This window comes from Gigantopelta aegis, chromosome 2 (assembly GCF_016097555.1).
Source record: "Gigantopelta aegis isolate Gae_Host chromosome 2, Gae_host_genome, whole genome shotgun sequence".
NCBI lineage: Eukaryota > Metazoa > Mollusca > Gastropoda > Neomphalida > Peltospiridae > Gigantopelta > Gigantopelta aegis.
In genome coordinates, this window is record NC_054700.1 from 5,547,974 (window position 1) to 5,562,367 (window position 14,394).

Sequence of the window (14,394 nt, forward strand, 5' to 3'; positions counted from 1 at the left end):
CTCATAATGATAAAAACAAGATAATCTCGTCATAATGGAGGTGAGTAGCATTAAACATATTATCCCTGACAAATGGCAAGGGAAGAAATTTAGAGTAGTCGGTAGAGTGAAATGGCTTAGCGAGGGGGAGGGGAACGGGGGCAATGCCACTCCCAATCAAGCCTTTTTTTTTTTTTTTTTTACTGTATTGAATTTTATAAAACTATACATACATATATAGTATAGTGTGGGTTGCCCCCCTCCAATAGTGAGTTGCCCCTCCCCCCCCCCCATATAAAATCCAGTGCTTACCCGAGGTACGTAAGTCGTAGGATCTAATCTCCTAGGAGGACCCACCATGTTCTTCTCCTGTCCCAACCAGAGACCCACGACTGGTATAACAAAGGTCGTGGCATTTTTGTGTCCTGTTTGTAGGAAGGTGCATATGAAAACAACCCTTAACGTTACCGGAAAGGTGTACAACGGGTTGCCTCTACGACACAGAATTACCAAATGTTTAACGTTCAACAGATGAGGATTAATTTAAGCAGTGTGTTCTAGTGGTGTCGATAAACAAAACAAACTTTAACTTTGACAAATGGCATTACTCTCTATTTGTCTCTCTGGGTATGCCTCTGTCTTTCTGTCTCTCTGTCTCTGTCTCAGCCTGCCTCTGTCCCCGTCTCTCTCTCTCTCTCTCTCTCTCTCTCTCTCTCTCTCTCTCTCTCTCTCTCTCTCTCTCTCTCTCTGTCTCTGTCTCTGTCTCTGTATCAAGTCGGAAACGGATGTCTACCACTGAGCGACATCCTGAACCAAAAGCTCTTTCTTTCACAGTAGAAGTGGATGTCGAATTAGATTGTCTGTCACGCAATGCGAATGCATCAGTTTACATCATCCAGGAAACTGCCCGTTCTCGACAGAGAAAATTAACATGTTCAGCCGCACTTGTAGCACCATTCTATCACATAGTTGAAGACTGCAGTTAATCGATTTTATGTTTCCTTTGTGTTGCCATTAATGGTCTTTTTTCACATTGGAATGGTTGTTCATCCAACACTGCGACATATGCTGTAACTTGATTTAGGTTTTAACGATGTTGGAGTAGTGTATCAGCCTACATTTCTCCATTTGCCTACGACGCAATTTCCTCCAATTATGCCTTCAACCAGTTTCAGAAAGATCCATATCGCCTACACCCCGTTTTACTAGAGCTTCAAACGTTGACATCCCTGCCACAATATTGAACGAGAATACGCCCTTTAAAGTTCAATGTATTAATGAACTGTCTGTCATCACTTAAATATTCTTGAAATAAAAGAATTGGCTCAGTTTTAAATAGGAGTGGCAGTTTTTGCAGCCATAATAAGCTGGGATTTAGATATAATGGGAAGACACCCAAGGTGCTATGTCAAAACAGAGACGCTGTGAGTAAATACCTGTCCAAAATGATGCCCTGTTTGTGACGCGAGAACCAAGATGACCAAAAGCTAAAACGGAAGTACAAAGACGGTCCAGTATACATGCTCCAACTGTTGAAAAATGTGTTTGTTGTGGTTGACTATATTATACAGATCATACTTTAGCATATACAAAATCAGATCGATCAGTCGAACTAACAGTTATATCATCAAAACGTCAAATGTAATTAAAGAATCTGTCGAATATATTTCTGATTAAATCCTCCTAAAAGATAAAATCATGAAAAACAGCTTTTAAAGAGCCTTAATTTGGAACATTTGTATTGGCTAACTAAAACATGAATTTTGCTACAGATATTATTACCAAATTCACCAAGTTGTAATAATTCTGGGAATACATAGACCTTAAAACAGAAGTAAATTGACCAAGACTTAAGGGTTCAAAACTCTGCAATTAACACTTAGTAAAAACGCACACCTTGTGACCTACAAATGGATTTCAACTATCACTGTTCGAAGCAAAATTATGAGTGTTTTTTTTAACAACACACCTGTATAATTGAAAGTAAAACACTATTGTACTAGCTAGATCCCAGCACAGTGGAGGAATGCCATGACAGAGCGGTGTTTACTTTTAATGCACGAGCGATTGTTTCCGAAGCATAATCTCTAGTCTCGTCAAGATGGCGGTATCCCCCATTACGTGTCGGCGGTCTGGTTTGTGTTCAGACATCAGGCTTAGACATCAGACTGCAGGTTTTTGCGCCATTAAGTCTTTGCTATGTGAGGTGTATCTATTTTGCATTTATATCTGATTCTTTGACGCAAAAGCGCATGTATCAGTGATTTGGGGGTTATCGTTGATAGCCGTGTTCCTTACCATGTTCTAAACAGTGGAATGAAGTTCAGCGATTGACTGATCCTGTTATGAGATTACACCACTAGTGCAGGAACCACACCACCTATTGGCGAGTCGTTGCTAGGGCCACGTGCTTAGTTTAACGTGCAGGAACCACACTACCTCTTGACGTGTCGTTGCTAGGGCCATGCGGTTGGTTTAACGTGCAGGCACAACACCACAACTTGGCGTGTCGTTGCTAGGGCCATGTGCTTAGTTTAACGTGCACGTTCACAGATTCTGACCACTGCCAGCTCCTTCGTCTCGGACAGGTGTTAAAGTTTGTTTTCTTTAACGACACCACTAGAGCATATTGATTTATTAATCATTGGCTATTGAATGTCAAATATTTGGTAATTTTGACATATAGTCTTAGAGAGGAAACCTGCAACATGTGTCTGTGTATATGTGTGTTTATGGAGTGTTGGCGTGTGTGTGTGTGTGTGTGTGTGAGAGAGAGAGAGAGAGAGAGAGAGAGAGAGAGAGAGAGAGAGAGAGAGAGAGAGAGAGAGAAAGTATGTGTGTGTGAGTTATGGAGTGTGTGTGTGTTGTGTGTGTTATGGTGTGCGTGTTATGGAGTGTGTGTGTGCTATGGAGTGTGTGTGTTTCTGTGAGTGTGTGTGCGTGTGTGTATTATAGTGTGTGTGTGTTATGGTGTGTGTGTGTGTGTGGTTGTGTGTGTATGTGTGTGTGTGTTTGTGTGTGTGTGTTATAGAGTGTGTGTGTTATGGTGTGTGCGTGTGTGTGTGTGTATGTTTGTGTGTGCTATGGTGTGTGTGTGTGTTATGGTGTGTGTGCGTGAGCGAGTGTGGGCGCCTGCGCGTCAGGGTGGGGGGAGCAACTCTCATAATTAATAATTATGGTGTAAAAACATAATTGGCTTCCCAATCTAGAACGGACTTCCATAGCAAGTAGAGTGTTCCTTTATTAGGAGTAGGATAGTACATTTCATGGCTTTTGATGTACCAGTCGTGAAACATCGTCAAACCTCGTCAAACCTCGGGCGAGTCCTCCTCTTCAGCTGAGCTATATCCATTCCCTTACATAATAGGATAATTGTGGAGAATTAACAACAACATTCAAAAAAGAAATTAATAAAAACCAGGAGATTCAATATAACGCATTTCGCCCGCTGTGTCGGCCTCGTGGCGCTATGTGCAGGAACAGATGCTCGCCGCACTGCTGTTCAGCGATGCAAAACGGAATCCAATCTATTTGTAGAGTAATGCGTCTGACATCAATATTACGTTACATATCGTTTTCACACCCTGGGAGGACCGATCTCGGTACCATAATTAAAAAAAAAAAAAGCTTTTGTTGTTTCAAAACTCCACTAGAGACATTGATTTATTAATCACTGGCTATTTTGACTAGTAGTCTTGAGAGGAAACCCGCTACAGTTTTCCTATTAGCAATAAGGCCTTTGATATACCAGTCTTGGTGCACTTGTTAGGACGTTAAATGTGAGCGACAAAATTGTATTCGAGTATCAAAATCGTATGTCTGAATAAGGCAGAGTCGAAAGGACGTAAGGCAAAGTGGTTATTTCTTCCATGATCCACTATCACGTGGTAGTCCTTAGGAGGACCGCCATTCCCCTAGGAGATCAGTAACAGGATGTTTCATTCCTCTTGCACCACCCGTAGGAGGACCGCCATTCCCACGACTAGCTTAGAAAACCAAAACTTGCACAAGATAGAGATTAGTGGAATATATTCAACTATGATAGCATGCACTCATGAATCACTGTAAAAACAAAACAACAATGATGTTATCATCCCTAATTTTAGCAACCGAACGCTTCTCTAACGTTCGCAAACTATTTGATAGGTTTACGACGTGGCCATTTGGTTTAACGTGAAGCGCATAAACCAGTCTAGCGGACGTTTTACAGTTATCTTCCCATTTGGAAATTTGTCTGCGCAAGTAGTCTGCTGTTTGGCAGACAGTTTTGAAGTGGCAACTATTTGACTGAAGCTGACAGGGGAGAGCATGTAGTTTGTAAACGTGTGTAACGTGTTGACATTGAAGACTTGTTTGTGGCAATTCCGGCCCATGCAAAAGTAATGCTTTTTGTGTAAAATGGGTGTACTCCGGCCAGGTTTAGTAGGTGTGTTTGTTTAAAACAATATACTGAGAGAAAGAGCTGGACAACAGGGGTTGTCCTTTTCAGGGTATGTTTTCTTAAGGCAAAAAAATACAAAAAATTACACACACACACGTACGCACACATTTAATTACGTAAGCACACCCAGGTACAAATACACATGATCAAATGTACGCAAAATAACGTACACGCAAACATATACACATACACAAACTAACATACACGTACGCACGCACCCACATACACACTATCAAATACAGAAGATATTATAACCAATATATTTCAGAAAACTCTGTGTCAGTTTGACCATTAAAACATTACGAAAAAAATAACAGAAAAAAAAGAAGAAAAAAAAAAAGAAAAAGAAAAAGAAAATAATGAAATTTCTGAAATTACAACAAAGGCTAAACATGATTGATGACAAGTTCAAATATAACTATTGTGTGTGCATGGCGTAAATTGGCACAGCGATCACGATTTAACTGAATTGTTCCGGTAAACCCGTCAGATCTGACGACACTGGGCCTGGAGTTCGAACCAGCAGGGGCCTCTGTTTCTTACAACCTGCTGCAAACAATCAAATATGAAACCCACATTAATCGATTTTAGAAAGTAAGCCATGTTACGATCATTGGTTATCAAATAAAATTCATCTGTACTGTAATGTGCGTGTTTGTGCCATACACTTTTGACATGCACTTTTAACATGTGAACAGTGAAAGCCATCGGAGTTAAGGCTGATAGGCACTGAGTTCGCATCTCGGTGCCGGCTCCAATCACAAGTATTGTATTTTAACGACTCAGTGGGTAGATATAAAAAGTTTCTCTATCACTAATTACCAGTTACAGTCAACAATCAACCCGCTACAGGCGTGTTGGCAGGAATTTTAGCGGGGTGTGTGTGTGTGTGTGTGTATGTGTGTGTGTGTGTGTGTGTGTGTGTGTGTGTGTGTGTGTGTGTTTTTAGACTGTTGCGACCGATGTTTATGGGCGGGGGGGGGGGGTCGAGTCATGCTCACCCGGAAAATATATTGAGATAAAAAGAAAAATTGCTTAAGCAGGGAGGGGTGTCGACCTCTTCACCCGCCTGCACTATCCTGAACAGACAACTCAGATAGCTGAGATGTGGGCCCCGAACAGCGTGCTTGAACCTTATTTCGATATAACTAATCACAGAACACACACTTGTCGAGTTTGTGACTACATCGCGGTACATTGTTTTTAATTTAACGCCAGGTAGATATTTAAACAATAGTAACTGCGACAGAAACTGAGAAAACATATTGCTTCCACATGACTATTTTATTATGAATTAACAGCAAGTGATATTTCCCCCACCGACAGGACAGGTCTATATATTGCAGGCGCGTATGCAGGGGAAGGGTCTCGGGGCTCAAAACCCATCCCATCGCAAGAATCTTTTTCTATATATTTTTCGAGTGCCCTTTATAAACTTCACTCACCGAAATTGTACAGTTATTTATGACGAAATTTCTTGAAGTAAAACACGTGGTTGAGGAAAAATTAATTATTTATTTATTTATTTAGGTAGGTATGTAGGTAGGTAGGTAGGTAGGTAGTGAGGAAGGAGTTAGGTAGGTAGTTAGTAATTTAAAAAACAATGTATATCATTTATTTATATATCTACCTTGTCCCCTATTTTGCTGCACTGCTGTACACTTAGCTTAATATATACATGTAAGTGCTAGTCCAACATCGACCAGTATTTAATGGGTCCATTGCTGTGCAAATATATTCGAGATAGTCAAATGCGAAATCAACCAAGGGAATTCTTTAAATGGGTTAACTTCTTTTCTTCATACATATGGAATAGGAGCGCATCGTGCAAAATACGAGTTTAATTGTCCTGCCTACTTGCGTGCGAACCTTATTGTATGTGTCTGTCTGTCTGTCTGTCTGTCTGTCTGTCGTATACGCGCATAGGTGGTGTTTATTTTTCAAACTGCCGATATCAAATAGGTTAAAGCGACATACGCTAGTTTTTAAACATTACGGTATATGTTTTACCATTAAAGCCTTTTTTGATAATTAAAATCAGATATTACTTAGATTTTATTGTTTAAATTATGCATTTCCGTACATTCGAAGTGTTTCTGGTCATCCTGGTGTTTATAATACCACGAAATGCATTTTACAAACATATTTGTTTTAAAAAACGCACGTACCTCTGAGAAGTAACGGCTATGGAGATGAACGTTAGTCTACTTCTAAAGGGTATTTTACGTTTCATGTCACATACTTGTTCAATGTGTTACAGATTAATTTTGTAGATTAACCAAACCAATTTTAGACTCTTTTTCACATGTTTTTTTGTTTCGTTTTTCATTCTTTTCTAATAGATGTTTACTATTATTCGATACATTGTTTTGTTTGTTTTAATAAAAAGAGATTTGTTTTCATGATAAATCGTTTGACATATTCATGTTGTTTTCTTTTACAGCACAGTTTCTACTCCATCGCCATAAAATCTCTCATTTCCATTTCAACTGTGATATTACTGGGTTTGATATTAGCATATCATGGTTTGGAAATACAGGTAAGCGTCTATTTTTACTGTAACAGTGCGTAACTTCACTAGCCACCTTAAGACTCTTGTTATCTTACATATTAAAACATGTATTTACTGATGGAGAGAAATACGGGATCACACCAACACTAACAGAAAAACTAAACCGACTGCAACCAAAGCCCTCATCCAGAATGTTAGCAAGTTGACCGTGTTTGTGATCTTCAATCTAAAATTAGTAATATTCGGTTCTACATTAGATCTTTGTACTTTATACAGATATTACTACACCCTTACAGGGCTCGACCTTAGCAGTAGCCGGGAGTGTTTTTGCTACCAATGTCCCCCTCGAGCTGCCAGATATCTGAACCTGGTAGTCCGCCGCGCTACTAGTTTTTGTTTTTGCACATCCAGTTATCCGCAATCAACAAGACACTTAAATATCTCAAAAACCAAACCCTATCTAAAACAACATGTTTAAATAAAAATAAATGATTTTACTTTTGCATTAGTGACTGAAGTGTGACCTACGATACCAAGTGTTCCCTTATTGGTTTCTCTCAGTATAGTTAGTGGTCTTTGAATTTGATCTTATTCAGTGCAATATTTGAGGTAATATTTTTGGGACATTGGGATCACTTATGAAACCGGAACGTTTGGTTTATTGTCACAGCTCAAATATGAGAGTGTAGAAGGATCAACGTAATTCAAACCCATGTTGCGTGTGGTGGTTTACAAACACACTATGGACTGTCATTCAAGTCTTTACAGTTTATAGACTGTCAATCAAGTGTAAAAAACTTATAAACTGTCATCCAAATATATAAAATTTATGAACTGCCATTCAAATTTATAAGATTTATAAAACGTTATTTCAAGTCTATCAAATTTATAGACTGTCATTCAAGTTTATCAAATTTATAGACTGTCATTCAAGTTTATCAAATTTATAGACTGTCATTCAAAACTATAAAATATATTGACGGTCATTAAGGTCTATACAATTTAGAGACTGTCTTTCAAATATATAAAATGTATGGAGAAAGCCGCCAACATAATGGTGTTACAGCAGACTCAGATGTCGAGTCGAGTTCAAAATTTATTCGACAACAATCAATGCAAATTTTATGCCATTATTTATCAAACTGAATTTGAATTGTGATTCGTGGCAAGGCAAGCTGACTTTGAAATGTGATCCATGTCGCATTAAATTTGATTTGTGATTCTTTTGCAATCTGCAGTTGAAATGTGCTTCCTGTCAAACTGAATATGGACGATTAATCGCTGTTTTGTCGGTAACGAAAATTCGGTTCAAAGAGTCTGGGTGTTGATGTTAATAATTTCTTCATTAATTCCTTCCGTTATATGGTGAAGCAAGCCTGTCGTGGGCATAAACTCTGACTTCGCTGGAGAGTCCTGCCCAAGACAGATTGTATAGAATCTGAATATAGACTTGAAAGTTATGGACTGTTTATGTTATACAAAGTTAATACAGTATCTAGAAATCTTTAGAATGTTGTATTCGAGTCTTGAGTTATTATTCCATTCTCGAAAACATATTGGAATCAACCTGGAGAGCGTGTTTCTTCTTCGGCTGTGTTAAACAGAAACAGAAAATAATTCGTCATTATGAAGTAAATAACATGTACTGATACAAATGGACGAACACATAACAATATTAATAGATTGTTGTAAATATATGTATGAATGAATGTATGAATGAATGAATGAATACATGGATGAACAAATGGATGAATGAATGAATTGCTGAATTATGGATGGACGGATAGATGGATGGATATGGATTGCCACTGTTATACAAAAAATAAAGAACAAACCAATACGGTTTAAATTCTTGGTTTATATTACAAATAGGCTAATCAGTCTTAACTTCTAGTTATTTACTCTCATAGCTGGGCAATACAGAGCAAGCCTTTAAGGTTTAAATTCTAGTTTGTGTTACAAATAAGCTTATAAGTCTTAAACTGTAATTAGTTACTGTTACAACTTACCGACTGGTCCAAAACGAACAAGTCATTACGGCTTAAATTCGAGTTTATATTACAAATAGGCTAATACATCTTAACTTCTAGTTAGTTAGTATTACAACTTATGGACTAGCCCGCGAGCTTTATCATAATTGGTACCATTATCATTATGAATATGATTATTTTGTTATTCACTCACTCTGCTTTAGCCGCGGAGCAAAAACGTGCTATAATTACTGCTTTAAATAGTTCCCCTATTCAGCAGTGTTATACTATTATCGTATAGACGTATATTAGTCCGCTAATTCAATATGGCGTCCACGAAATCGTCGTCACGCAATGGGTATGAATATTCCGTACACTGCGCACTATTCTCTGTTCCGCCACACACCACCAAGTACTGTGTTAGTTAAATTACACACACACCACATACAGTGGGAATCCTATCCTAGACGAAAGAGCTGGCGGTAGTCAGAACTTGCGCCCATGACAGGCGTGCGCTATAACAGCTTGCTCTGAATGTGTTCATTAAACCACTTGAACTTGAACAGTGAGCTATCGGCCTCGGTGGTGTAATTGATAAGCCATTGGACCTAAGGCTAGTAGGTACAGGGTTCGTATCCCGTTACTGGCTTCCACCCAGAGCCAGATGAACGACTCAATGGGTAGGTGTAAAGCCATTACACCGACTTCTTTCTCACCAACTACTAACAAAATAACCACCAAGCCTATGTCATGGACAGAAATCCCAGATAGGACAGGACAGGAAAGGAACTGGTTTATTTAACGCACTCAACACGTTTTATTTACGGTTAGATGGCGTCGGACATATGCTTAAGGGCCACACAGATAGACAGGATAGCACATACCACGGCCTTTGATGTACCAGTCGTGGTGCACTGGCTGGAGCCTAGAAATAGCCCAATTGGCCCACTGACTGGGATCGATCCCAAACCGACCGCGCATCAAGCGAGCGCTTTACCACTGGGCTACGCCTTGACCCCCACATAGATGAGGTGTGTGTGTCCAGAAACGTTAATTGGATATATAAGCACAAAAATCATGCGCATGTGCAGGGGAAGGGTTTCGGGGTTCGATGAAACCCCTTCCTGCTCTATCAAATGTTCGTGGGGGGTTTTCTCAATATATTTGCTGGGGAAGCATGACTCGACCCCCACTGCGCTCTCCAGTCTTGACCGCCCACCCCGCTACGATTCCTGCGGACGCGCCTGAAAATATGTATTTAAAAAATAAACCCAGCGAGCTAAAAAGCCCAACCTGACCCACACCCGCATTACATATTCCATGACTATAGATCCAGCTAGGATTTCACAAGATTCCATACACGTCCACGTAACAAAGGCGAGCTGTGGTGTTGGACAGGATGGCACAGAACCTTGAATTATAATTAATAATTGCTCCTGGTCGTGTCAGGTGGACCATCAAAGATTTTGATGAATTCTATTCATTCCATTACGGACTCCTGAGATGCTCGATTCAATAGTCATAATTTAGATTATTAGTTCCCATGACAACTATTACCGTGACGTCGCCATACATCATGGGTTCCAGATGACAACTCGGAACTATCAGGCGTGGGTTATATGAGGGTCATCTGCATATATCTCGCGTGTCTAACACAGAATATTGGTCGAGTTAATGGGCTATACACACGTATCATATGACACTAATTTTTAAAAAGGACCAAACTGCTGCTGGAAATTGGAATAAACCCTGCATTATTTGTCTTACACCATGTCTAAAATTTCAAGAAATACAAGATTATAATCTATACATGTGACGTCATATAGTCCAGAGAGAGAGCTGTGAACAATGAAATTAGATATAATTATGACGTTCTACTATTGTTCTAACTGTAGATTAGGTTTCAAAAATCTATGTACAACTGTGAACAGTGCAATTAAGTTAATTATTTATTATTTTATTATATACATAGCCAAGAAATGTATATTATTTCTCATATGGTTAAAAAATATCTTAGTACATATCAAAGTGATACGTCCCACTAGAACGCCAGGTGGGAGGTAACACTTCGACAGCACACGATGACGTCATCGATTGGCGCACTACCACCTTACAGGAACGCCAGCTATACGAGTTGAATTATATACATTAAGATCGACTATGGGTAATAAATAGGATATTAAACTCTCTACCGTTTCGTATCATGTTTATGTCCCTCATGAAATACCTTTTATATTCACTCGCTAAAGCTCGTGACAACTGAAAAGTATTTCTTTCGGGACATATACATGATACCAAATGGAAACTCGTTTAATATGTTATAAGTTCTACCGAAACCATACAAGTGATATTTGGTGAAAGGTTATACTTTATACTGTATTTTGGTTAAGTGAAAATACAGAAATCATATTTATATTTCCGTGAACAAGTTCATATTTCAATTTCCTCTCTTGTAAATTATTACGATCTAATTATTGAGGGCAGTGTCATGTTTTGGTGGGTTTGATGATTACCAATGCATCTGATCGTACTTGAAAAAAATAAGTAATTTAATAATAACTCCAACTATTTAAAACAAAATCGATATGAAGTGAAATTACGACAAAATATGTAAAACTGATTGTGTACGAAGCTAAACAATGGTGACACAATGTCCTGTAGTTGACTCGTTGATTCGTGTTTTGTTTGTTGTTTTTGGACAATCGCTGTGTCAGGTATGTTTTTACAGCAGTATTACTAAATAATTATCAATTTAACTGTTATTAATTGTCAAAGTTCCGCCGAAAAATTACATAAATATATATCGTGGCATCACGTAACCGAAAGCTATTAACGAAAAGCGAAAGATATTTTCAAAAATTAGGAAATACGGAATCTAATAAATAGACCATTTCATGGTATTTTTTCAAAAGCGATTTTTATGTCAACTCGTGATGTGTAAAAAACATAATTTTCTTTATACACATCACTTTAAAAATCGTATTCGAATAAAACAAAATGAAATAACCTATACATACCATACCATGCCAGACCAGACCATATGGCATTGTAGGTAAACAAGCAAAACCAATTTAATATCATATCTCATGGGTGATCCAGGTTTGAAAAATAACGCGGTTAGCAATTAAGAGTATAGGTATTCGTCTAACAACACCACACAAATGTATGTTTAGTTTATATTACCGGCAAATTACTCAGCTCATCAGTATTGATCCGCGTTCCGGCGATATCAGTGGCAATCTGAACTAATGTTCAATCACTTGCGTCAAATCCATTACTGGCGGGTTTCACCGCCATGATCAAAATATTAACATAAAAGGTGTCCACAAACAGAATAATATATAATGATAGTCTACCGCGCCCCGTGTCCATGCGACATAGGAAATGAGTCCCAGAGTGTGTCAATATCAGGATAATGCCACTTGTTTGACTTAAAGAATCCACCCTGATTGGAATTACAACGCCATGCAAAGATCATATATATATATATATATATACATATACAGCCGTGGGGCAGGACTTGGAACTGGTGTGCGTTTTACCTTGCTGTAATATCAGTCAAACTGTGCTACTCTATACCCTATTGTGTGTTATTTTCAGAACAGAACATTTACACTGTGTTTTCGCTGCACAATGGCTTAAGAGAAAAGTACACAGTGACACAGATGTATAATGACACAGATGTATAATGACACTGATCACAAGTGTTTTGTGTGAGGCGTATATTTATATTCAAATCCATTAGTACGTGGTCGTGCATATTATGCTTTATGGTCTTTATTGATTATGACATTTGCTATAGCATTTAAAAACAGATGTATTCAGCACAAATTTTCCAATATATATATATATATATATATATATATATATATATAATTGATAACAATGATGAGGCACAAAAGAACGATATGTATAAATATTGAGTTCAAATGGTGTTTTCTCCGCCTAGCGGTCATATTGCACACTTTTAGTGTCCTACTCATGTACCATGAGAGAGAGAGAGAGAGAGAGAGAGAGAGAGAGAGAGAGAGAGAGAGAGAGAGAGAGAGGGAGAGAGAGAGAGAGAGAGAGAGAGAGAGAGAGAGAGAGAGAGAGAGAGACAGACAGACAGACAGACAGACAGACAGACAGAGAGAGAGAGAGAGAGAGAGAGAGAGAGAGAGAGAGAGAGAGAGAGAGGGAGAGAGAGGAAGGGAGGGAAGGAAGGTGGGACAGAGGAACTAAAAACAGCAACAACAATAAAACAGAAAATAGCCTTTTTGCATTCGTTAGTTTTGCACGTGACTAGGTTGTAGTTTTATATTAATGCTGATGTGTAGTGTTGCGAATGCCCTTGCTTTTATTGTAAATTAAATATTATATATAATATTGTGCATTAGATACACAGCTTGAAGTTTGACAGCTAGTTGCGTGTCAATCTAACTAAATTTAGCTCCACTATTACATGTGGATCTAACAGCAGCCCGTTGGAGCTCATGTCCAGCTGACCTTTCATTCGACCAATCAAAACCTTACTTGCAAAATCATGCCAGTGATTTGAATTTTTTTTTGAAAATATTCGGGTTTATGCCGAGGGTATACGAAATGATTCGGGTGAATTACGAAGTATGCCGGAAACTAATTTCAATATAAAATTTTATATAAAATTTGTTTCAAGACAAAAAAAAAAAACTACCTCAAAAAACCGTGATGGTATAGCCATAAAATCTGTTTATACTAATATACAATACAGAGTTTATTACTGCACTTTCCCCTCTGTTTTTTCAATGTTGAAATAGACCAACAAGTTCGCCTATTGCATAAATAGGCCGATATTCTTAGAATTTGTATGCTCCCGAATAACGTTATAAAAGGCGAAGTGTATTTGGTCGATATTTAAATTGTTATTTATAGATGAAATGTCACCTGGACATGGGAGTCCACGCAATGCTGTTATATCTGCTGGTGAGACCAGTAGAGCTAATTTTAATCAGATTGGTTGCGTGTATGTGCGTGCGTATATCACGTGTGTTTGTTTTAACATAATGGCGTACATATTAAGAGAAAAAAATCACCGTCGTTACATAGACTGTTAGTAGAAAGGGTCTCTAGGCCCGTAGGAACCGGAAAAGGGGGGGGGGGGCGGGGGGACTGTGCTCCTCCCACACACACGCACACACACACACACACACACAGTGATGACGAAAATGCACATTTCGTTTGTCCTACTATATATAAATATAGATAAAAGTGTGGTTTGTGCCCCTCATTAGAAATTGTTACCCCCCCCCCCCTCGCCTGCAGATATCATCCAGAAGGGCCAGATCTCTTGTACTGATTTCTTCACAGAATGGAGATTCATTTGATAATATATCAATGGTTTTTCACAAACATACACACACACGCACAAGCACACACACAAGACAGAGGAACACACACACACACACACACATAGAGAGAGAGAGAGAGAGAGAGAGAGAGAGAGAGAGAGAGAGAGAGAGAGAGAGAGAGAG

The 14,394-nt window shown here is 38.6% G+C and overlaps 1 protein-coding gene and 1 long non-coding RNA gene across 4 annotated transcripts in view; one reads left to right on the forward strand and one right to left on the reverse strand.

Annotated features, from left to right (window-relative positions):
• The window catches only part of LOC121380361 (small conductance calcium-activated potassium channel protein 2-like), a 165,472-nt gene that overhangs the window by 31,042 nt on the left and 120,036 nt on the right, over positions 1-14,394 (forward strand). For both annotated transcript variants that reach the window (XM_041509145.1, XM_041509153.1), the window contains exon 2: positions 6,864-6,959. In XM_041509145.1, the coding sequence (XP_041365079.1) occupies positions 6,864-6,959 (96 nt within the window). The remainder of the gene's footprint in view (positions 1-6,863; positions 6,960-14,394) is intronic.
• LOC121380376 overlaps positions 4,435-14,394 on the reverse strand; it is a 34,446-nt gene continuing 24,486 nt past the window's right edge. For both annotated transcript variants that reach the window (XR_005958922.1, XR_005958924.1), the window contains exon 3: positions 4,435-4,969. This is a non-coding gene — a long non-coding RNA (uncharacterized LOC121380376). The remainder of the gene's footprint in view (positions 4,970-14,394) is intronic.